Genomic DNA, 24332 nt, shown 5'->3' with positions numbered 1-24332 from the left:
GCAGTAGCTTTGAATTCATCCCATATAAAATTCACCTAAGTATCGGAAGATAAGTTGTGCCAAAAAATTATTTGGAATACTTTGTAAATTGTTCAATAAATAAATGGTCTTGCAATAAGATATTATTAAATCTCCAGTGATTAGAAGATGGGGAATTGTCTGGAAAGTTCAAATCAATAATTACCGGGGCGTGATCTGATATAAGAATAGACCCAATGTCAGTATGTGAAATTGATTGTAAAATATTTTGTGTAGCAAATATATAACCTATTCTAGAATATGAGTGATGTACTGCAGAATAAAATGTAAAATCTAATACATCTGGATGTGCAATCCTCCATATATCATGTAAACCTCTGGAGGATATTGCTTGATGAAATGCTTTTTTGCATTTTATTAGGGATATAACGAGTTTGAGAACGACGATCTACAAAAGGATCCATAAGCTGATTGGAATCACCTCTTACCACAAGATTGTCAGAATTGCAAGATAATAGTAAAGAACAAAAATTAATCCAAAATTGAGGCTCTACTCCAGTTGGAACATAGACATTGCAAATGGAGTACACCACCCCATTAATTTTAGCTGTCAGTAATATCCATCTACATGTAACATCTTTAACCTTGTCTATAACTTGTATGTGTAAAGATTTATGAATCAAAATTATTACCCCATTCTTGTTATGAACTGTAGAGGAACCAAAAACATGACCAACCCAATTTCTATTTGAACTTTCAAAGTCCTACTCTTTAAGATGTGTTTCTTGTACGAGAGCAACCTGACAGTTTAATTTAGAGAGACGTTGGAGCACTCGTTGTTTCTTAACCGGATTAAGTAAACCCTTAACATTCCATGAAATAATACAAAGACTGGTCATTTAACTGGGGGAAGACATATAGACAACAGACCCTTAACGGAAACTAAGACACAAACAACATATGAATCGTAGAGTAAGGTGGAAGGGAAAACTCTGAACACATATCCAGTTGAGGTTGCTTGTGGAAGCCAACATTGCATTGTAAGATAAAAAATAAATATAAAAGAAGAAAGAAAGACAAAAGGAGAAGAAGAGAGTACGACAGAGATGGAGTAGTAAAGAGGTGGCGAAAGCACCCCATCGATAGAAGAGAAACAAGATGATGAAAAGCCAAAAGGTTTCAGTCATAATTATCCTGACAAGAAGAATATATTTTGCAAGGGAGAAAGGGAGGAGCAAGAAAATTAGAGGCCAATCAGCAACAACACCCCGAGAAATTAAAATAATTATATAGCAAGAGGGAGGAGAGACGTTAAAACAGAATAAATACTGTATAAACAACTGGCGACGTGACTTACCAACAAGGGAAAGAACACTATGATGTCGAGCTAAACAAGAAAATAGACACAATTGGAAAGGGGATTCTCTTTGCTTGACATTTCAGTGTTTTCAATACCTGTAAAGAAAAAATAAATGATTTAACAACCCAACATTAACCAATCAAGTCTTGCTGAGTTCCATTGTCTGCCCTTTGTGGGTATATATAAATTGTTTCAAGTCAGAGGGATTTTCAAAAGTCGTTGTTCTGTCCTTGAAGATAACCTTAAAGAAACAAGGGTGAACAAGGCCAAATCAAGCAATCATAGATCTTAAAGCTGGTTGGAGATCCAGAAGTTCTTTCCTTCTTTGGCTGTCACCATGGCTACATCCTGGCTAAAGAAAATCTTTTGGCCTGACCACAACATTTGTTTACGTTGTTTGGGGGCAGTTAAGACTTTCATTAAATCTGAGTATTGTAGAAAGAGGGTGATAATTCCTTGTGGTTTAGATGTTGAAGAAGGACCAATACGATGGGCTCTCTGAATGTTAAGGACCGTGGTATTCTGCAGACCAACAGTCTTCGGAATATGAGTTTACAAAAATGTTATCAAATCCTGGCCTTCTAAGCCTTCCGGAATGTCATAAATGCGAAGATTATTTCACTGATTATGATTATCCAAATCTTCTCTCTGTTTTTTAAGTATTGTGACTTCCTTAGTCAGATTATCAATTTCAATAGTAGTGTCTTGTATGTCGCTGATCCTCTGCTCCACATCAGAAAGTTGAGAATTCAGATGTGACCATTTCTCCTCAATTCGTTGTAATGCAATATTTGTTTCCATAACAAAAGGCTGTATTAACTTGAGTTCATCCATAATGTTTTCGAACGTAAGAGGCAATGGAGACTTAGTTGGAGAGGATGGGTGCTTTTTAGCTCTTTTGTTACCCCAGGAGTCTTTACGACCGTTAGAATTAGATACAGAGGATACAGATACTTTTGAAGTATGAGGAATCTCCATTTTAGCGACGTAGTGTAGACTTAATACAGTATTTTTAATTGATGTTATCTCACTGTCGTTTAGGTCACCTCAAAGGACGAATGTTGAAAATTATAGAAGAAAATCCATGATTTCAGTGTCAACATCTCAAAATGGCAAAAAAAAAAGTATAGAGGTTTCCATATTAATTAAAATAATAGTGGGTAATATAGAGCGTGACTAAGGAGAAAAAAACACAACATTTTTAAGAATAAAAGTGGTCCTCACAAAATGGCGGCGACATTTTTGTGAGAAACGGAGCAGCAGGTTTAAAGAAGTAAACACTGTGAAAAAACAGAGTTTAAAAGATTAAACAACTCACCAAACTGCTCCCTGCATATTCACATTCCACATTTTGAAGAAGAAATGTGACAGTCGTTGCATAAACGCTCTTCAGGAAAAAAAACGGCCTTGGCAGTTCGGGAGCGTTGCTATCGAGCGGCCATCTTAATTGCTCCGGCGCGCGAGCTCTCCAGCAAATAGCAGTTTAAAATAATTTTTTTAACTAGACTTTCTCTGATATGAGTCGACCTACATCAAGAAGCCTGTGATATATGTTGCATGCCTGCACCGTTAATTGACCATCAACTTTCCTCATGAGAGCAGGTCAGTGTTTGAGATAAGATTATTCACTGAGAGGGGTGAAAGCCACATTCATGCAACAACCTCAATCTTTCTCATGGTGAACTACAACATTTACTAAATTTAACTATACTTGACCTTTTGGTGCCTTGGCATAAAATTTGTCAGGGTCAACTTAGAGGCAATGTGTAAAATATGTATGCAGCATAAAAATAATAATAAAGCGAAAAGGCAAGACGGGAAAAATCCCCATACAAGTTAGAAATATTGAGTAAAGTGTAATAAGTAAAATGATACCAGAACAACAAAAAGCCAATTAGTAGACTGGGAGACATTGAATTTTAAAGTGTTTGGGAAAAATAAAGCAAAGAAACAGAAAGCACCAACTGTGGGTATCTGGTTGCGCAGGTCCGGGGCTAAATCTCCAGTTCAATCTGACTGAGATGGAATGCAGGCCAGACGCAGGTCAGAGTTTCGCCTACTGGAAGTATTACCTTATATCTTTGATTCAAGGTCTGTGTGGCATTGCTTTGCAAGGCTTTGTGGCACTGTGCGTTGGTTCTAATGAAGCTTTCAGCCATGTGGTGGGGCTTTGCGGCACTTCACTTCACTCACCATCTGTACTAATGAAGGTTTCAGCTGTGCATATTACCTCCATGAACTACTATTTTATGAAGCAGAATGTAAAATATTTGATAGGTTGTCGGATTGCATCCAAAAACACGTTTTTGTTCCTTTCTGTATTATTTTTTTACTTTCCCTTCTCTTTCCCTCTTTCTTCTTTTTCTTTCATGCTTTTGTTCTCTATTCTTTCCCCTCTTTCTTTCTTTCCTGTCTTTCTTCATTTCTCGCTTCCTTGCTTTCTTCATTTCTCTCATTTTTTTCTTCTTTGGTTATTTGGCAATCGAAAGATCCCTTTTCTCCAGGTATCCATAATAACTAAGCTCCTCTAAAGATACAGTTCTACCGCTGGTCCCTTACAAGTTACTAAAATCCCTGGACTGAACTTAACTATAATTTATGAGTTAAACTTTGACACATTCCTCACCCTAGCCATCCTGCTAGGTGCAAGCCTTTGCCTCTGTCCTGGAAACAGTATTTGATACCTCTTCAAAGATGGCAGGACAGTTGCATGGAGGTTAATGCTAATTAGCCTGCTTGATCTTCAGTAAGGCAAAATCTAACTTTTTCAAAGTTACTTTTCCTGTATATCTATCACAAATTAAACATCACCATTGGACTGAATATTAATAAATATTAAAATACTTGTTTAAATGACTTTGTGGCGTATTCTAAACAGAAAAACAGAATTAGTATTTAAACTGTAATTTAGCTAGTCTAACAGAAAAATCTCAGCACTTATGTAGTGAAAATAGCTTTTTGAGTAGCACTGCAGCAACATGCCAAACTTAACTTTTTTCATGTTCCATTTTTAAATACTAAGCACCCTATCTTGTAGGCTGCAAGGCATACTAAGGGATGACTTATTTAATGTTGAAAAGGGTTTGAATCTGTAGCACTCAGGCCACGCATGCAAACCTGTAGTCATAGTTTCCTTGGCAGTCTAGTGGATGGCACAATAAGTGCTTTAGTCCATAGGTGACATTCAACTTTTCATGCCATTGGCGTTTTTCTTGTACCATATACTATGGCCTTGCAGGAAAGGTAAATATGCCAGATTAAGCCTTGTTTTATTGATCAGGCCAAATACACTGTGGACTGGAAAGCACTATCCCAGTGTGCAGAGTTAAAAAAACATCCATACTAGTCAGCAAAACATGGGGGTGACCACACACACACAAAAGAGTATTTTCTAACACTGAGTCAATTCAAGTGCAGCCCTGTCTGATCCTACTATTGTATCATGTATTAAATATCATCATTATTATCATCAATAAAGTTAATTTCGGATTAGATATCCCTAAAACTAGCAAAGTAAAAACACATAAGAAAAACATCACATTCTAATTACAGTACTTCTTATCTTTATACAAGTTAAGAACTTTATCTAAAATTACAAAAACCCAATAAAAGCTAATACACAAGTTAACAAGTGGAATAGTGCAAGGTAAATCTTAACACAGAAGGGGGAAAGCTTCTGTACAAATAACATCTAAAGACTTGGCAAATTCATTGATTTGTCAACCTAATAACACAGACACATTTGTTTTGGGATCAAAGATAATAGCTGCGCACCTTATCTTTACAGGGAAACAGTTGCCAGACATTGTTTTATGCATTATTCATGCAGCATGTAGATATTTGGCCACACTAACCACAATTGCCTCTCTTGTGTCAGATTTTAGGATTCGTCGCACAATCTCATATCTCCTCACCCTCAGAAGATGGAACACTGAAATTATCCACCTTCTGCGAGGTGCTATAGAGACTGGGCAGAAAACATGAAATGGGAGATATATTCAGGGAACTGGCAACAAGCAGGACATTGGGTATCAAGGCTGTTCCTTTCACTCCATATTGAGGAGAACTTTTAGAATTGGAAGTGTGCCATACCTGAATTTCAGGTAAAGTTGCCATGCAGGGTGCCTTGTATTGCTTTAAAGGACAGTTCATACAGAGGGTAATTTTTATGAAATAAGAATTTGTCAGTCAAGCTTCCTGTCCTGCAGTTCTTTATCTTTTCTCCCCAGAGAAAGTCTCTACATCTGTCCTTTATCGTTTGCCTAGAGAGTATTATGGCTTCTTCCCGACTAGGCCACAAAATGTTTAAGTCCTGACAATGAAACATGTTCCTAATGTAAGCTAGCCATGGAATTCTTAAATGATTCCTCTGACCTAGAAGCTCAGTTACAGGGTGTCTGTAGGGTTCCAACTCTGGGGTGGACCATAACCTGAGCCAATATAGCAGGAGTCTCATTAAATGAAATAAGAAATAGCCCCAAATCTTGTAATCAAGGGGCACATTGCCTACTGTTATGCTTGTCCGGGTTGTCTTACGTGGACTAATGGCCATAAATTTGGTTTTACCTATATTAAGTTCTAGGCCATGACCAGAACAGAACGATAAAAAGTGGATAAGCATAGCCTGCAGCCCTCAGGGGGTTTAGATATAAGTAGCGTGTCATCTAGGAAAAGGAGAGTGGGTACCTTAACTGAACCCAGATGTGGTGCATCATTACTTGGGAAGTGCCTGCGCAAATCGCTAATGAATAGAGGAAAGAGAGTTGGGCCCAAAACACAACCCTGCTCACTCCCTTTTTAATTCCAAAGGGGACAGTTTGCTTTCCATATCTAATGTGGGCAAAATTACTAGAATGTATTCTTGATAAAATATCAAGGATAATTTCTTGCACTCCCGTGTTTTCCCAGATCTCCCGCAACTTTTCCTGGGTCACCAGACCGAAAGCTGCCCTTAAGTCCAAAAATACTACATCAAGGCACCCATTTCTTAACAGAATAGCTTTCCAGTAAATTACACAAATCCTAAAAAAACTAAATAATTGTCTAGTGTACTTATCTTTTGCCTAAAACCCACCTGTAGATCTGAAAAAACACAATTTCACTAAGCTTTGGTGAGAAAATGTCTTTTGAAGCCCATCAATGAGACTTATAGGTCTAAAGTTTGCAGTTTCAGGAATTTGGTATTGACCTCACCCCCCCGTGCTCGGAATTGCCATGGACAGAGTATTCATGTATGGCACACAGATATCCGGTTTGGACATGTAAAGATCTGCTGGAATACAATCAGGCCCCGGACTTTTCTGGGAATGGTTGTACTTTCAACTTTGAGGGTGTCTTCAAGGGAAATCCCCAGTGGCTTTACTGCATGCAGTGATTCCACTTTGAGTTAGCATTTCCTCTACTCACATCTACTCCTTCAGGGTCGGCATATAGGTCACTGAAATGGTCACCCACAATGTGGTTGGACATTGAAGGCTACAGTGGATGATAAAGTCCTTCCACCAAGTGCAATAATTCCCCAGAAGACCTTGTTATCTTGTGCTTTGGCTGGCTGAACCACATCCAACTACATATCCGTCTCCTAGGTTACTATGGCTTGCTCTACCACCGTCATGTAATGTTTCCTAGCTAGCGGGATGGTGCTATGGCTTGCCGATTTCATAGTTCTTAGAAGGGAGGATTTGGCTTCTTTACATTTTGTGTTATACCATACTGTTGCCTTAGCTTTTACCACTTTCTTAGGGACCATCTGGAACAAATCCCTTAACCCAGCAAACTGGGCCAGTGTTGTTCATCAATATAATCTGGGGTAGCCTCTTGTTCTAGTAAGTTCTGTTTTCTTTCCCAGTGTATCGGCTATTCTTGTATATAATTGGTTAAGAATGTCTGGGTGTGCTTTGACATAGTCCCACTATAGGGCCTAGACAAACTCAAGTCTCCCAAGAGGGGGAAGGTTTTATTGTTTCAACTCTTGGCCCAGGGGTCCAGTCAGATCCAGTATTAGGGTATTATGATCACTATTGTCCCTTACCAGGACTTCATATCCTTCATACATTGCCACATATTCAAAGATAGCAACCCTGCGGGTATAATTGGGCCATTTAAAAGTGGGGGTTCCTTCCTGGTCTGATGGGGACTGACCATTGCACGCTCGCAATCCATGGCCTAGTGTTATACCCGTTAATTGGCCGGCTTGATGCAAGCTTCTGTTAGCTATGGGAATTTCAAGCTTTGGAATGTGCCATAATGCATCCTCTTCATCTGCTACATTCACATCACAATTTATTAGGGGCTCAAAAGACACATTTAAATCACCCGCTACTATAACATATGGATCATGAGGTAGTCCACTCAAAAAGTAATTCAAAAGCATTAATATTGGAGATTCCTTATTCATGCCAATTGGTCTGTTGTAACTATTTGACTAAATATAGAAAATGGTTATTTAGACTTAAGAAAAGACCAAGTAAGTCAGGAGAGGATCCAGGAAGCATTTTGACCTCACAAGTCAGTGAGTTCTTTATCCAGATGCCTAAAACCACAGCAGGGTGGCCTCTACCCCGGGCAATAGCAGAAGAATAACAGGTCGAGTAGCCACATTTGTAGCAAGGATCTACACACCATGTCTCTTGGAATATACAAATCTCATAGTTGTCTGTAAAAAGGCCCCAAGCAGGGTTAGCTAATTTAGGCTGTAGTCCCACAACATTCCATGGTGTAATACTCCAGAGGCAGTGATGTGCCACCTGTTTGATCCCTTCTACCCAGATTGGTGGATATTTTCTAGGAGGAAGCAATTAAAAGCCTGATTTAGAAATTAGTGGATGAGTTACTATGTCACAACAGTGATGGATATCCCATCTGCCAAAATCTAAATCCCATTATATCCTACTTGTCCACCAAAATCTAAATCAGGGCCTAAATGTCCTTCCTTAATATTTTCCTTTTATTATACTTCACAATGGCTCACTTCAATCTTTCATTTAATGAGAAACCTTTACCAAGTCATTTAAATTTGCCCCAGCCATTTCCCTTTCACAAAAAAAAAGTGCTGATCAGTTCCCTATCTGATTTGTGCTGCATATTGCACCTATTGTATTGATATAGAATGAAATGAGAAAGAATTGTTCAATGCCAACTTTCATCACACCTTCACACTCATGGTCCACTCTCTCCAAAATTAATCGCGATTCTGGCCAGAGCACTGAAACGAAGCACCTGTTATCTGGATCGAAGTTTTATCCATCATGCTCATCACTGAAGCTCTTTTCTATCCTGGTACTTTTATATCGTTCTGTGGCTTCATTACCTTATGGTGTGAACTCAGCACTTCATTCTGGACCCTTTATTTTTTCACCATGTGCAATCGTTCTATTCTGTTATATTTTCTTTTGAATTTCATGCATGTTTTTATACTTCTTACATGCCTCTTTTCTTGTCTGTCTGCTACTGACAATAACTTAGCTACATATTTCCTTTATTTTAGTCCATGAAAAAGAGATGCTGTTCTTCATTACTTACATTTCTCTTTACCAGTCCTCTCTAATCACATTTCTTCCATCTTCTGTCACATCTATCTTATCCACCTTAGCCACCTATTATCATGGTGTTGTCATTGATTCTTCTTTCGTGACCTGGGGCTTCAGTTTCATCTACATGTACATCTTCATTTCTGTTCTTTGATATTAAACAGATAAAGCAGTTTGCACCACCCTATATTGCTTCCTTCCCAAAAAATTATTTCTATATCAATTGTATAATTGACTTTGACTCTGAGTTTAATTTCCTCAATATTTGCTATTCCTACTTCAATTAGTTCATAATTCTTCTTTCCATGAGTTCTTTGGTCATGGCCATTTTGCCCATATTTCTCGGAGTCAGCATTACCTGCATTGGTGTCCAATTTGTTATGCATTTCCAATTTCATTTTCCATACACTGTCTATACGTTTCGCAATTCCTTGCTCTGCCTATTTCTTAACCTTTATTACTAACCAGCCGCAATCATTCTTCTGCTTTCCTTATCTGCTTACATGGCCAATCAGGGCCGGCTTTAGGTCTAGTGGCGCCCTGTGTCACAGTTTATTGTGGTGCCCCTCACCCCATGACCTCTTCCTCGGTTTCACTCACTACTATCCGGCATCTCACCATCGCTCCTCTTTCACATACATTCATGTGTTTTAAAGCTCTTGTAAAGGCTGGCTTTACTAATCCACTCAGCCAGCCACATAAAATATAGGGGCATATTTAAGAACCCCTAGCGCCATTCTAACGGCAAATTAGCATCATTTGTTTACACTAATGTGGCGTTAGAAGGGCAAAAATGCTGTGCCATATTTACAAAGTACCGCATAAGTGCCGGAGCTCTGCACCGGAAACAACAAGCACAAATTCAGCACAAATTAAGCACTGCCATAGGGGCATATTTAAGAGCCCCTTTGTGCTATTCTAACGCCACATTATTGTCATTTTTTTACACTAATGTGGTGTTAGAAGGCCAAAAATGCTGTGCCATATTTACAAAGAGGCGCATTGCATGCATTGTGCCACTTTGTAACCCTTTGCACTGCATTATGCCATGCCAGGCATAATGTATGCAAAGGGGGGCATCCTCTCGTTAGGGGGGGCCAAAAAAATGACGCAAAGAAATCTGCCAGATTTCTTTGCGTCATTTTTTCCCGACACTTTCACCGCCTGCTCGGAGCAGGCATCAAAAGGAGGCTTCCATTGGTTACAATGGGCCTCTGGGTGCTTTGCAAGATTAGAGTCAACAACATTTTTGACGCTAATCCTGCAAAGTGCCGGACTAGCGTAAAGAATTCTGACACTAGTCCCCTAACTATCGCCATGGTGCGCCGTATTTTAAATATGACCCTCCCATGGTGGCGTTAGAGTTGCGCTAAGGGGTACAAGAAAAGTGGTGCAGCACTGTGTGCAGCGCCACTTTTCTTAAATATGCCCCATAGTTCTGTTTTTTGCAGCAAGCATATTAATCCTCTATGCTACTTTATGTTGAGTCAAAGCTGCCACTGGACAAAACTCCCATCTCTATCTCTAGCAGGAACATTAATCACAAGAGGTATCTTGACCTTTTAATTGTTTCTTGATGGCTAAACGCACAAGGAACTTTTAGCAGGTGCTTTTCAATCGCAAGTATCTGAAGTTATTGCTAAACACAGCACCCCCCTGAGGTCAGCGCCCGGTGTGGTCGCACCGCTCGAACCGCCCAAAAGCCGGCCCTGTGGCCAATGACAAATTTTACTTCTCCGAGGTATTAATTGTTTGCATTTGTGACACCTTAATTATGGTACTCTCTTCCTTTTGCAATTATTCTATCTCCATCTTTGAGCTTCTTTAAAACATATTTGAAAGAACATTTACTTCCCATTTTATTTCAGCTTTAAATTGTATTTTCTGCCTTATTCAAATGCAATTACTAGATTGGCTTTGTGTTTATTTTACAAATGGTGATATTTTTGCCTTTCTTTGTTTTTCAGATTTGGTTTACAGTCTGCACTATATTCTGGGGAATACAAAGCATTAAAGAGTTTGCCACGGATAAAAAGAAATCTGATTAAAGAAAGCAGCAGTTTACTTTTGGAAAGCAACGTGGCTTTGGAAACAATATTTCTGAATATATGTGTATTTAATACTGACATTTTCAAAGTCAATGAACGAACTTTTTATTGCAATGTCAATAAAATAATAATTGCTTTGTTAATTACATAGAATTGTGTACAGTATACTTATTGTGTTATGTTTTACAATTGTGAATAAATCTAAATGTTCTTCATACAAAATCATATTTATTGTTTCTATTAAAATGTCATAGTCGCACTTACCAGACTAAAACGCATTCGCACATTTTAAATTAAAATAAAGGTGTAAACTGGTGATAGAATCCAAAAAGGGCATCCCAGTAAGCCTACCACAAATTTTATATTTGTTACTTATAATTTTATGTAAATTTGTTTTATAAAGCACACAATCAACCTGCGTTTTTAGTGTGTTTTTAAATATGTGTACACTCAATGGAACTTCAGTACAATGTGGATATGTTCAAAGTAGTAGAAATACGGAGAGAAACCTTTATTCATAGACTGATCCGCTAATTAACAGATGTGATTGTTCACGTATTAGGTTTCAACATAGTATAGACTTTCGAAGAAGAAAGAATACTGTATGTATTGCAAGAATAATATGTTGTCCGACTATGAGCAATTAAACGCGTCCAGTGTGATGTTAGAAAGAGAGAGATGGCTGATTAGAAAAAGTGGATGTGGGAGTCCGAGAGGAGAGGAGTGAGCAGTAGCACCTAGAAAACGAAGAATTAGAAAAGTAGAGTTCATGCTGAGGAGTTAAGGTGTTACTTGTTGTGTATATCCCTATATAGCTATATATATATATATATATAGATATAGATATATATATTCATATATATATATATATCTATATCTATATATATATATATATATGTATATATATATATATATATATATATATACATATATACATAGATATATATATGTGTGTGTGTGTGTGTGTGTGTGTGTATGTACCCAGATATGCATATATGGACCCAGAGAAACATCATGTTTATTCAAATGTAAGAACAACAAATTCCGATCATTAAAATGTTGCATGTTATCATCATTTACTTTATTTATTGTAGGGATACATATGTACTTTTCCTGCAGTACAGAAGCAATCATTATCAAATGATACTACCTGAAACCTGAATATTTTAAATCTTGAAAAAGTAGTAATAATAGATGTTGTTACTTATTTACTTAAACACCGAAAGAATGAATGCTGTTATATGCATGCATTTATGAGTACCATTCTATCCATCATCTTAGCTGGCATGGGTACCTCTTAAAATGCTAGTGAAATAGGCACTGTTTAGTTTCAGAAAGAGGATTAGGGAATGAACGATTTCAGTCAGGTAGAGTGGGTGGCACTGGCTGACTTTCTGTGATTGTGGCTCCTGACATCCTAAAGTTTTATTTAAAGGTGATCCTCAATTTTGAGTTCTCAGGAGTTTTTCAAAGCTCATATGATTTGGAACTCAGAAAGGGGTAACAGGCATTCCACAATGTTGGACCTTGTACCCCAAGGGATCTATATTTATGTTCTGACCACTTGAATGGCTGCTGCAGGATCAGTTGGGCAGCTGAGGAGTGGGACTTTTAACTGGATTGTATTGTCGATGTATTTTGGGCCTTTTTTTCAATACGTTATGTGCAGAGTGCCTTGAATTGTATCCTGGCCTTGACTGGTAGCCAGGGGAGGACTTTCAGGGCAGACTTGATATTGTCTTGCGTTTGTGGGCTAAGTAAAATATGGAAATCTTTTTAGTCTAATAATGAGCATTTTGGGGAGGCCTATCTGAATTAGGATTCCTAAGTCCAGTTGGGACATTGTGAGGGCTGATCAACTACAACTAGTGGTTTCTTTGAAGAGTGGGGCTATTTTTCTAAGCATGGAGTGTTGGATATTGACCTAGTTGACCTCCACATTAGCATTGGATGAATGGCATTTCTGAGTCAAAGTGTATTCATGGATTCCTGATATGAGGTGTGGCAGGAGGGATTGTCCTGATACCTAGAGGCCACAACAAGTGTAGCAAGATAGGCTCCCTATTTCCCATTACGATATCTGCAATCTTGGTTCCATTCGTGCAGTGGAATCCCTCTGTCATGAATTGGAGAACATGTTCAATTTTCAAGCTAATTTTGGTTCCATTGTCTGGGCTATTATTTAACCAAAAATGAATTTGGTAGTCACCTATGAGTCGTCTTTATGTTACAGGTTGAGAAGCTGTGCCAAGGGAAGAGAACGGGGAAACTGCAGGGCACTAAGCAGGTTAATTATTCAACTGTTCAAGTCCATCCTGAGAAGCAATTGTACTAAGACAAGCACCGTGTTCATAATCTCTACCTATTATTCTAGACTGTCAGCAAGATAGTACGGTTAATAGTATCATGTCACTGACAGATCGAGGTGTACATGAAATCTTTTCCTCTCCTCCTTCATTGAGGTGAAGAGCTCCTCCCTTATGTTGCCTGTGAATTGTTCTGTACCTCTCTATTATCTGAACACAGACTTATGGTCATTGAGGAGTCCGTTTAATTCTGCATGCTCTTCAATCTGTTGCATGACATCCTTTTCCAGCATCTTGCTGAAGAAAGGAAGGTTGAAAATTGTCTAGAATTGGCTAGGATCTTGGTGCTTCTGTTTGTTTATTCAGAAAGGGATGGTAATTACATTTTTGAAGGATCATGTCTGAACCTTGCTCAGATGAAGGCTTTTATTATATTGAAAGAAAAGAGAGGGTTTGTTTAAATCATTCAGCTTAGCATCATATGTGAGCTGGGTATTTTTGCTTTGCTAGCCAGACTGAGCATTTCATTGGTCTCCAAGTGTTTTGAAGATTTGTGTTATGATATATGCAAAGGCCTCAATGTGAGAGGGTAAGGAGAAGGTCCCAATTTAGTAGCGGTAAACTCCCCTATTTTCTAAAGAGTTTTAATCAAAGGACTCTAGTAGGTCTTCACAGATATGCATGGATTACTCTTTAAATGCTGGGATTGTCAAAGTTGTGGCAGATGTCAAGTAGCCCCCTTGATTTTTGTGGAGCCTCCGTAATTTGTCTGGTGATGTAGGTCATTTTGAGTCCTCTGATTGCCCTGTGGTAGCCTTTTCTGTGTAATTTGCTGGAAATGTTGTCCTTTTCTGATTTTGATATGTGTTGTTGGCTTTTCAGTTTGTGGTTGAGGAGTTAAACGTCATGATGAGTGTTTAAAAATTAAGCACTCATGTGGCAGTCCATTTCAGTTACTCAAAGTGCATTCCAATGATTGAGAAATTGATAAATGTGCACTGAGCAGAAATAATTTTCAGGATTGATGGAAAAGAGAGTATTACAACATAACACTTTCTAAAAGAGCTTAAATATGTTACACAGCCAGCCGTTGAGAGTCAGAGACTGAAAATGTTCATGGGCATGGTTAAGGGTTTGTTGGAAAATTTAAATACTCTTATTTCTTCTTATTTCTTGGCAAAGTTCAAAATCTGTTGCATTTTACCTAATTCCACTATTTAATCTGGGACAGGGGTTTTTGGTTGGGGGCTACCGTCACTCATTTTTGGGGACCAAAAGAGGGTTAAAAACATGCAAAAGGTAAAGATGGAGGAAGAAAACATCAGAAAAACCACCACGAAGGCAGAAAGCAGGAACCATCAAGTGCCAGATAAAGGGGAAGAGGGTGTGTGGTAGGGATTTAAAGAGGATTGAGGTGGATTCCAGACCACCCAGCTTTGGTTTTGTTTGCGCTAACATTCAGTACCATCGACTTCTGGCTTCTGAGCAGAGCTCTGGGCACTGGCACTCATTCTGTTACAAACTAAGCACTGCCTATTTGCAGATTGGAGTGGTCACCAAGCACCATTTTTTGACTTGTCACTTTGCATCCTGCAAAAGGACAGTCTTGTTAAAGCGTGAAAAGTACTTTTTTAAATATTAGATTTTTTATGATGCACGGAGTTCTAATTTATAAGATTGCACATGAAAAGAGTTACCTAGGTCATTTAGAAGTGCAAATAATGCTATGAATAGTTATGCCACATTTCCATATGGAATGCTATTATTATAAAATGGATGTAGTTTCTAGTGTACAGTTCAACTTCCCAGAGAAAGATGCTGTGGAAGTGTTTCTGCTTTCATGAATGGAGTGAAACCAGAGACTAGGATTCACATCAAGCAAAGTGAATTGTGCTGGTCAACAAAGGGCATTGATGACATTTTGAAATTGACCAAGAACAGTATTGCTTATCTTGAAAACACACAGAGAAAGTTAAAGGACAGTCATGAGTAAGAAAATGCTATATAATCAAAGCTATCAACAGAATGCCTTGATCATGTCTGATGAAATGGGAGACACCAGTTTGCAACTATGATGCCTGAGAGGGGAAGAGGATTGATTACTTGGATCATAATGGCCTATATCGTAAAGTTGTCTGTCCTGTTTCATTTCTGATTAATACAGGAGCTACCAGTTCTAGAGTTCGTTGTGTTGAAGTTCCAAACCTACCCCTCTTAGGAAAAGAAGTCCAAGTTGTGGGGATCAATATCAAGCAAACTATCAATCAAGTTTCAGCAGGTGTGCTAGTCGAAATAGGACAAACAGAGAATAAACATCCGTTTATTCTATGTGATTCAAGCCCAGTGAACTTGCTTGGAAGAGATCTTCCTTGCAAGATGAATTGTGTTATTCACTGCACACCGGATGCTGTTGCAGTTGAAGCACAAGACGAGGATTCACTTTGTGAACGTATCGCAGAGGAATCTAAACTTGATATGAAACCAGTTTTGATAAAAGAAGACTTTCTTGACTTAAGCTTCTTTGACAGAGAAACAATGTGAGATTTGTCATGGAAGTAATTGGATTGATTAAAACAGCTGCAGCAGTGAGAATAAAAATAACTAGGTTTAATATTCTCCAAAACTAGACATTACAGATTGACTAAAAAACAGAAGAGAGAGTGAAACCAGCAATTGAGAAAATAAGTGAGCGAAGAATCCTTCAAGAGGTTCTTGGCAGCCCATGTAATTCTTAACTAATGGGAATAAAGAAACTATGGTGGTCATTCCAACCCTGGCGGTCGGTGTTAAACCTGCGGCCAAACCGCAAACAGGCTGGCGGGAAAAAAAATGGAATTCCGACCCTGGCGGAAACCGCCAACAGAGACCGCCACATTACCACACAGCCCGCCACGGCGGCACAAACAAACAGCGCGGCGGTCACCGCCAACAGACAGGCGGGAGACAATGTACCGCCCACACTATCTCAACATACCAATCCGCCACCTTTTCCGGGGCGGTAGCCCCGCCAATAAAAACACGGCGGAAACAGCCATTTCGAAGGGAAAACGCTCACCTCCATACAGCCCACGAGGAATCAGGACAGCATGGAACCCGAACTCCACATACTCCCAGCGATGGTGTTCCTACTCCTCTACCAGGAGCACGAATGCCGGCGCAGAAGACAACGGTGAGTACTGCACCTACGACACAGGGGAGGGGGGAGGAGAAAATATTACGGGTACACACATACGCGACACACCCACCCTCACCCTCACCCACTACAACACACACATCAATGCATAGCAACACATCCGAGTGACACCCCCAAACCCCCCCGGAAGAATGCAAATACAAAAGGAAATGATTAGAAACATTGGAATATATTGTATTACTGGCTTAAAAATATATAAACACATCAAAAACTCTCATATACATAAATGTACAAGTCCGAGCATTGTAGCAGGCATTGTTCGTGGACCACTAGGCCCAAATCACATGGGCAAAGCCCACACAGGATACCTGACTCCAACGGAGAGAACACTGCAGGGGCATCAGATAGCAAAACTACAGGCACCTCAGGGGGAAGGGAAGGGGGGCACCTCAGCCAGATGAGTGTACGACGCCAGATCCACGAGGGGCCTCCATGGCCACTGTCCAATCCTGGGGAGTGCAAAGCTGCAGTCTCTCAAGTCTCTACAGTGGATGGGCTGCCCACTGTACCATCCTGGGGAGTGCAAAGCCACAGTCTCTCAAGTCTCTACAGTGGGTGGGTTGCCCACTGTACCATCCTGGGAAGTGCAAAGCCACAGTCTCTCAAGTCTCTACAGTGGGTGGGTTGCCTACTGTACCATCCTGGGGAGTGCAAAGCCACAGTCTCTCAAGTGGATAACAGTCTCCACTGGTTCTGGAGGGGGAATGGTTCCCAGACTGCTTCTTGCAGCCCTGCCCGACACAGATGCGGGCCAGGCCCTGCCGCTCATGGTGCAGCGGTGCTTGAGACGGCGGTGCCCAGTTCAGCGGTACTTGAGATGATGGGCCCAGTTCAGCGGTGCTTGAGACGGCGGTGGCCAGTTCAGCGGTACTTGAGATGAAGGGCCCAGTGCAGCGGTTGCTTAGACGGCGGTGCCCAGTGCAGCGGTACTTGAGATGAAGGGCCCAGTGCAGCAGTGCTTGAGACGGCGGTGCCCAGTGCAGCGGTACTTGAGATGAAGGGCCCAGTGCAGCGGTGCTTGAGACGGCGGTGCCCAGTGCAGCGGTACTTGAGATGAAGGGCCCAGTGCAGCAGTGCTTGAGACAGCGGTGCCCAGTGCAGCGGTGCTTGAGACGGCGGTGCCCAGTTCAGCGGTGCTTGAGACGGCGGTGCCCAGTGCAGCGGTGCTTGAGATGAAGAGCCCAGTTCAGCGGTGCTTGAGATGAAGAGCCCAGTTCAGCGGTACTTGAGATGAAGGGCCCAGTTCAGCGGTGCTTGAGACGGCGGTGCCCAGTGCAGCGGTGCTTGAGACGGCGGTGCCCAGTTCAGCGGTGCTTGAGACGGCGGTGCCCAGTTCAACGGTGCTTGAGACGGCAGTGCCCAGTTCAGCGGTACTTGAGATGAAGGGCCCAGTGCAGCGGTGCTTGAGACGGCGGTGCCCAGTGCAGCGGTGCTTGAGACGGCGGTGCCAAGTGCAGCGGTGCTTGAGACGGCGGTGCCCAGTTCAGCGGTGCTTGAGACGGCGGTGCCCAGTTCAGCGGTGCTTGAGACGGTGGTGCCCAGTTCAGCGGTACTTGAGATGAAGGGCCCAGTTCAGCGGTGCTTGAGATGGCGGTGCCCAGTTCGGCGGTACTTGAGATGAAGGGCCCAGTTCAGCTGTGCTTGAGACGGCGGTGCCCAGTTCAGCGGTATTTGAGATGAAGGGCCCAGTTCAGCGGTGCTTGAGACGGCGGTGCCCAGTGCAGCGGTGCTTGAGACGGCGGTGCCCAGTTCAGCGGTGCTTGAGACGGCGGTGCCCAGTGCAGCGGTGCTTGAGATGAAGAGCCCAGTGCAGCGGTGCTTGAGACGGCGGTGCCCAGTGCAGCGGTGCTTGAGACGGCGGTGCCCAGTTCAGCGGTGCTTGAGACGCCGGTGCCCAGTGCAGCGGTGCTTGAGATGAAGGGCCCAGTGCAGCGGTGCTTGAGACGGCGGTGCCCAGTGCAGCGGTGCTTGAGATGAAGAGCCCAGTTCAGCGGTACTTGAGATGAAGGGCCCAGTTCAGCGGTGCTTGAGACGGCGGTGCCCAGTGCAGCGGTGCTTGAGACGGCGGTGCCCAGTTCAGCGGTGCTTGAGACGGCGGTGCCCAGTTCAGCGGTGCTTGAGACGGCGGTGCCCAGTTCAGCGGTACTTGAGATGAAGGGCCCAGTGCAGCGGTGCTTGAGACGGCGGTGCCCAGTGCAGCGGTGCTTGAGACGGCGGTGCCAAGTGCAGCGGTGCTTGAGACGGCGGTGCCCAGTGCAGCGGTGCTTGAGACGGCGGTGCCCAGTGCAGCGGTGCTTGAGATGAAGAGCCCAGTTCAGCGGTACTTGAGATGAAGGGCCCAGTTCAGCGGTGCTTGAGACGGCGGTGCCCAGTGCAGCGGTGCTTGAGACGGCGGTGCCCAGTTCAGCGGTGCTTGAGACGGCGGTGCCCAGTTCAGCGGTGCTTGAGACGGCGGTGCCCAGTTCAGCGGTACTTGAGATGAAGGGCCCAGTGCAGCGGTGCTTGAGACGGCGGTGCCCAGTGCAGCGGTGCTTGAGACGGCGGTGCCAAGTGCAGCGGTGCTTGAGACGGCGGTGCCAAGTGCAGCGGTGCTTGAGACGGCGGTGCCCAGTTCAGCGGTGCTTGAGACGGCGGTGCCCAGTTCAGCGGTGCTTGAGACGGTGGTGCCCAGTTCAGCGGTACTTGAGATGAAGGGCCCAGTGCAGCGGTGCTTGAGACGGCGGTGCCCAGTGCAGCGGTGCTTGAGATGAAGGGCCCAGTTCAGCGGTGCTTGAGATGGCGGTGCCCAGTTCGGCGGTACTTGAGATGAAGGGCCCAGTTCAGCTGTGCTTGAGACGGCGGTGCCCAGTTCAGCGGTACTTGAGATGAAGGGCCCAGTTCAGCGGTGCTTGAGACGGCGGTGCCCAGTGCAGCGGTGCTTGAGACGGCGGTGCCCAGTTCAGCGGTGCTTGAGACGGCGGTGCCCAGTGCAGCGGTGCTTGAGATGAAGAGCCCAGTGCAGCGGTGCTTGAGACGGCGGTGCCCAGTGCAGCGGTGCTTGAGACGGCAGTGCCCAGTTCAGCGGTGCTTGAGACGCCGGTGCCCAGTGCAGCGGTGCTTGAGATGAAGGGCCCAGTGCAGCGGTGCTTGAGACGGCGGTGCCCAGTGCAGCGGTGCTTGAGACGGCGGTGCCCAGTTCAGCGGTGCTTGAAACGGCGGTGCCCAGTTCAGCGGTACTTGAGATGAAGGGCCCAGTTCAGCGGATCCGGCCATGGTGTGGAGGTCATTTGCCACCTGTCCTGTGGCTTGCGTGGCCTTCCTGCCCATCTGTCCTGTGGCTGGCGGGGCCTTCCTGCCCATCTGTCCTGTGGCTGGGCTGCAGTGCCAGGCCTGTTGGTGGCCTCCTGTCCACCTGGGATGGGGCTGGCGGGGCCCTCCTGGCCAGCTGGGCTGATGGCGGTGTTGTCGGGCGTGCTGCCCTTCCCAGCCTTCCCTGATCGCCTGTGGCTCTTCCCCACCTTGGCCGGTGTGCCTGCTGTCTTCACACTCCCTGCCGGAGCCATGGTAGGGGTTTTAGTCCCTGGTGTTTTCACCCTCTCGCGCCGGCCACTGCCTATCTTGGGATGTTTCTCCGGGGGTGGGCTGCCCGTGCCTTGGCTCCGTACTGAACTGGCTGCCCTGGAGGGTGGGGGACTCCACAGTCCATGGCAGACTGTCATGACAGGCCCCGGTTTTGTCGTGGCTGAGGTGCTGACTGTTGTCCTATGACATGGACGGGGTGGGGGAGTGGGTGGAAAGAGGTTAAGTTTGGACAGGAAAAGCTTTTTAGGAGCAGTGGGATGGGTAGGTGTAGTGGGTATGGGAGTGGAGGAAGAGGTTGTGGTTGTAGGAGGTGTAAGTTTGGTGTCTTTGGGTGCAGGTGCTTGGGCTGGAGGCTGTCGTGAGGTGTATGGCTGTTGGGTGGGTGGCTGCCTGCGTTTGTGTATCTTGGAAGAGGGGGTCACAGACACACTGGGAGAGGACACAGGGGACGTGTAAATGGTAGTGGGGGTGGTGACTGCACCTGTGCGGGGGTTCTGGTGTGTGTGCTGGTGATGGACGTAGTGGCTGAAGATGTTGTGCATGCAGGTGTGAGTGGAGACGTGACAGGGAGGGAGGAGGGAGGCGAGGAGGAGGGGGACACAGTGGAGGCAGTGGGTGTTGATATGTCTGTATATGGATGTTGCTTGTGTGAATGCCTGTGTGATGTGTGGTGCTTATGTCTGGCTGAGCTTCCCTTGGGTGTTGAGGTGTGTGCAGGCTGGTCTGATGGTGTGTCTGGGATAGGCAGAGGTACAGGTGATAGGGTATGGGTGGAGGGAGTTGGAGGGGGGAGGCTAGAGACAGGGACAATGGCTGCCATCAGTGCTGAGGCCAGAGTGTTGAACGATCGCTGAAGGGCAGCCTGACCAGAATGAGTGCCCTCCAGGTATGCATTACTCTGGTGCACCTCTCTTTCGACACCCTGGATGGCATTCAAAATGGTAGACTGCCCAACAGTGAGCGTCCTCAGGAGGTCAATGACCTCCTCACTGAGGGCAGCAGGGGTGACTGGGGCAGGGCCTGAGGTGCCTGGGGCGAAGGAGATGCCCACCTTCCTGGGTGAGCGGGCACGGGGCAAACACTGAGGGGCTGCTGGGAGGGTGGTGCTGGTGCGGTGGGTGGCGGCTGTACCTGTTGTTGCGGGGGGCACAGATGTTGCCGCCACCACAAGGGAGCTCCCATCAGAGGACGAGTCCGTGTCACTTATGTCTGCCCGAGTCCCCGCTGTGGAGCTCCCCTCGCCCTCTGTCCCACTGGTGAATTCGGAGTCCGTTGCATGGCCCTCCATGGCCATGTGGGATGCAGCTCCCTCGTGCTCCGATGCCACTTCTCCTCCGCCTGATGATGCTAATGCACACATGAACAGGAAGACCACAAAAAAGGGGGGGGGAGAAAATAAAGACATGTTGAGTGCATGCATTGGCGACACCTTTGACGGACAGGACAGACACAGAAGCCCCCTGCACTACGCCGCGCACTTGGGGTCAACTACTCAATCAGTGGGACATGGACTACAAGCCTATAGACGACATTTGCACACATAGATGACACAGGCCCATGAATTTCTGTACTTGGCACCCTACAGAGGTGGGGGGCGGCGGCACAGTGCCATGCCTTACGGAGGGGCCTAGCCTACAGAAATCGCCCTGGCCTAGGGATACCCACAGCCCTCCTCCCCCACCCAGACACCTCCACTGCACGCAAAATCACCAGGATGAGAGTGTACTCACCCCCTTGTGTCTGCTGTGATGTCCTCACGCGCCCATCCAAATCGGGGTAGGCCACTGCCAGGATCCGGGACATCAGGGGGGTCAAAGTCCAACTGGCACCCCTCCCACGTTGGGAGGCCATCTCCAGCTGAGCCTCCGCCGTCTTCCTGCTCCAGCGTCGGATGTCCTCCCATCTCTTCCGGCAGTGGGTGCCCCGTCTGTGGTGGACCCCCAGGGTCCGGATGTCCTTGGCGATGGCACGCCAAATATCGATCTTCTGGTGGGCGCTGACCTATGTGAAATGTACAGGGGGAGAAAAATAGTCATCACCTTCTGCATGCTCAATGTGCGTGGCCCCCCATCCCTACCCTTGCCATGTGGCACATGCTCTCATCCGTCGATTGATGCATGTCTCAATCGCTCCCCTCCCCACCATCTTTCATCCATCCCACTCAACACAGGCATTTCCCACAAAGCATGGTCCCATATGTACTTACCTGTTGGTCTGGAGGACCATAGAGTAGTGCATACTGGGGGACGACCCCATCCACAAGTTTCTCCAATTCCTGAGTAGTGAAGGCAGGGGCCCTTTCCCCAGTCGCATGAGCCATTGTCTGTTCCAGACCGAGGTCACAGCAGCACTTGCAGTGTAGGTCCTCTCCTGTCAAAGATCAGGTATTGAGTGATTAAGCAGACAGAAAATGGTGGTCACGCCCGCGGCGGTGCGTACCGCGACCGCCGGCGCACATCGTCATTGGCTCCTGAGACCCATAGGGTTCAATGTTAACCAATGCTGCTTTGCGCCGCGGTCTTCGACCGCCTACCGCCACGGTGTGCCACGCCAGCGCATTTACCTCACATCCCATTGTCGCACTTCACAGGTCAGGCAGCCGCCATTTCAGGGGTCCACATGGCTTAATTTTTACTGCGTCACACATACCTAGGCCTTGCATCAACACTCATACAACCCATTCAATGCATTGGGAATCGTGTTATGTGCCAGCTGTGGTTACGTACCTGTGGGTTGATTGACTCTGTGCTCGCTGTTGTCCTTCATAGGCACCGTCCGCTGGGAAATGCAAGGAGATAGAGGGATCCTCCGGTGTACAGACCGCTGGTGGACCTGTCGACAATGGAGGAAAGACATGTCATACTGACATACAGGCTTGACCGAGCCACTATTCATGAACTGTGTGCCCAGCTGGAGCCAGACCTGATGTCACCAATCCGCCAACCCACAGGGATCCCCCCTCTAGTGCAGGTGCTGTCAGTACTCCATTTCTTTGCAAGTGGGTCATTTCAAACAACAGTGGCCATATCATCAGGGATGTCTCAGCCTATGTTTTCTAAGGTGTTGTCCAGAGTGTTGTCTGCCCTGCTGAAACACATGCGGAGCTACATCGTTTTCCCTGAGGTGGGGGATTTGCCTACAGTGAAGGGTGATTTCTATGCCCTTGGACATATCCCCAACATCATAGGTGCCATTGATGGTACACATTTGGCTTTGGTACCCCCCAGCAAGAGTGAACAGGTGTACAGAAACAGGAAGAGTTATCATTCGATGAATGTGCAGATGGTGTGTTTGGCAGACCAGTACATCTCCCATGTTAATGCCAAGTTCCCTGGCTCAGTGCATGACGCCTACATCATGTGGAATAGCAGCATCCCTTACGTGATGGGTCAACTCCAGAGGCACTGTGTGTGGCTAATTGGAGACTCTGGTTACCCCAACCTGTCATGGCTACTGACCCCAGTGAGGAATCCCAGGACAAGGGCAGAGGAACGGTACAATGAGGCCCATGGGCGAACTAGGAGGGTGATCGAGCGAACCTTCGGCCTCCTGAAGGCCAGGTTCCGGTGCCTCCATATGACAGGTGGATCCCTATTGTACTCACCAAAGAAGGTGTGCCAGATCATCGTGGCCTGCTGTATGCTTCACAACCTGGCTTTGCGACACCAGGTGCCTTTTCTGCAGGAGGATGGTCCAGATGGTGGTGGTGTAGCAGCTGTAGAGCCTGTGAAGAGTGAAGAAGAGGAAGCCGAAGAGGACGACATAGACAACAGGAACACAGTAATACAGCAGTATTTTCATTGACACACAGGTAAGAATCCACACCGGCCTATTACATATACTTAAAGACTACTACCTCTCTACTGTCTGTCCTTTTCCCCCAGTGTATGGTAACTGAGTTGTGACTTTCCCTTCCGATTTCAGAGATGTGGGCCCCACTTTGTGACATCTGCTTTGTTTCCCCATGGACTACAGCTGTGTGACAGTGGTATGTTGGCATCACAATGTAAATTAGCATTTTGGCACGGTAATGTCCAATACATTTGTACAAAATCACAGCCAGACTCCTGATTGTTTTGTACAATAACTGTGTTTATTTCAGTGCTCTATATTGGTGGGTGGTTGCAAATCGGTGAGGGGTGATGGTGGAGGATTGTCCATGGCAGAGTCCAGACTATTAGTGTCACAGGTGCATTGTCCAAATGCCTGTGGAAAGTGGAGCAGGGGCAGTTTAAGGATGGACAGGGTGACAATGTGGGACAGTGGGATGACAATCAGGGAGGTATCCTTTCCTGGCGGGGGTCTTGGCATCTTACTCTGTCTTCTTCCTGGATCTCAGGGCCCGCTTGCGGGGTG

General features: G+C 45.1%; 1 protein-coding gene across 1 annotated transcript in view; it reads left to right on the top strand.

Moving 5' to 3' along the window:
- Window positions 1-11134, top strand: part of AGMO (alkylglycerol monooxygenase) — a 679770-nt gene extending 668636 nt beyond the window's left edge. Inside the window, exon 14 of the mRNA XM_069211800.1 lies at window positions 10836-11134. Within this exon, the coding sequence (XP_069067901.1) occupies window positions 10836-10916 (81 nt within the window). The 3' untranslated portion in view covers window positions 10917-11134. The remainder of the gene's footprint in view (window positions 1-10835) is intronic.
- The last annotated feature ends 13198 nt before the right edge of the window (window positions 11135-24332 follow it).

The sequence above is a fragment of the Pleurodeles waltl genome, chromosome 10 (assembly GCF_031143425.1).
Source record: "Pleurodeles waltl isolate 20211129_DDA chromosome 10, aPleWal1.hap1.20221129, whole genome shotgun sequence".
NCBI classification, from domain to species: Eukaryota; Metazoa; Chordata; class Amphibia; order Caudata; family Salamandridae; genus Pleurodeles; species Pleurodeles waltl.
This window is presented reverse-complemented; position numbering and strand designations above follow the sequence as displayed.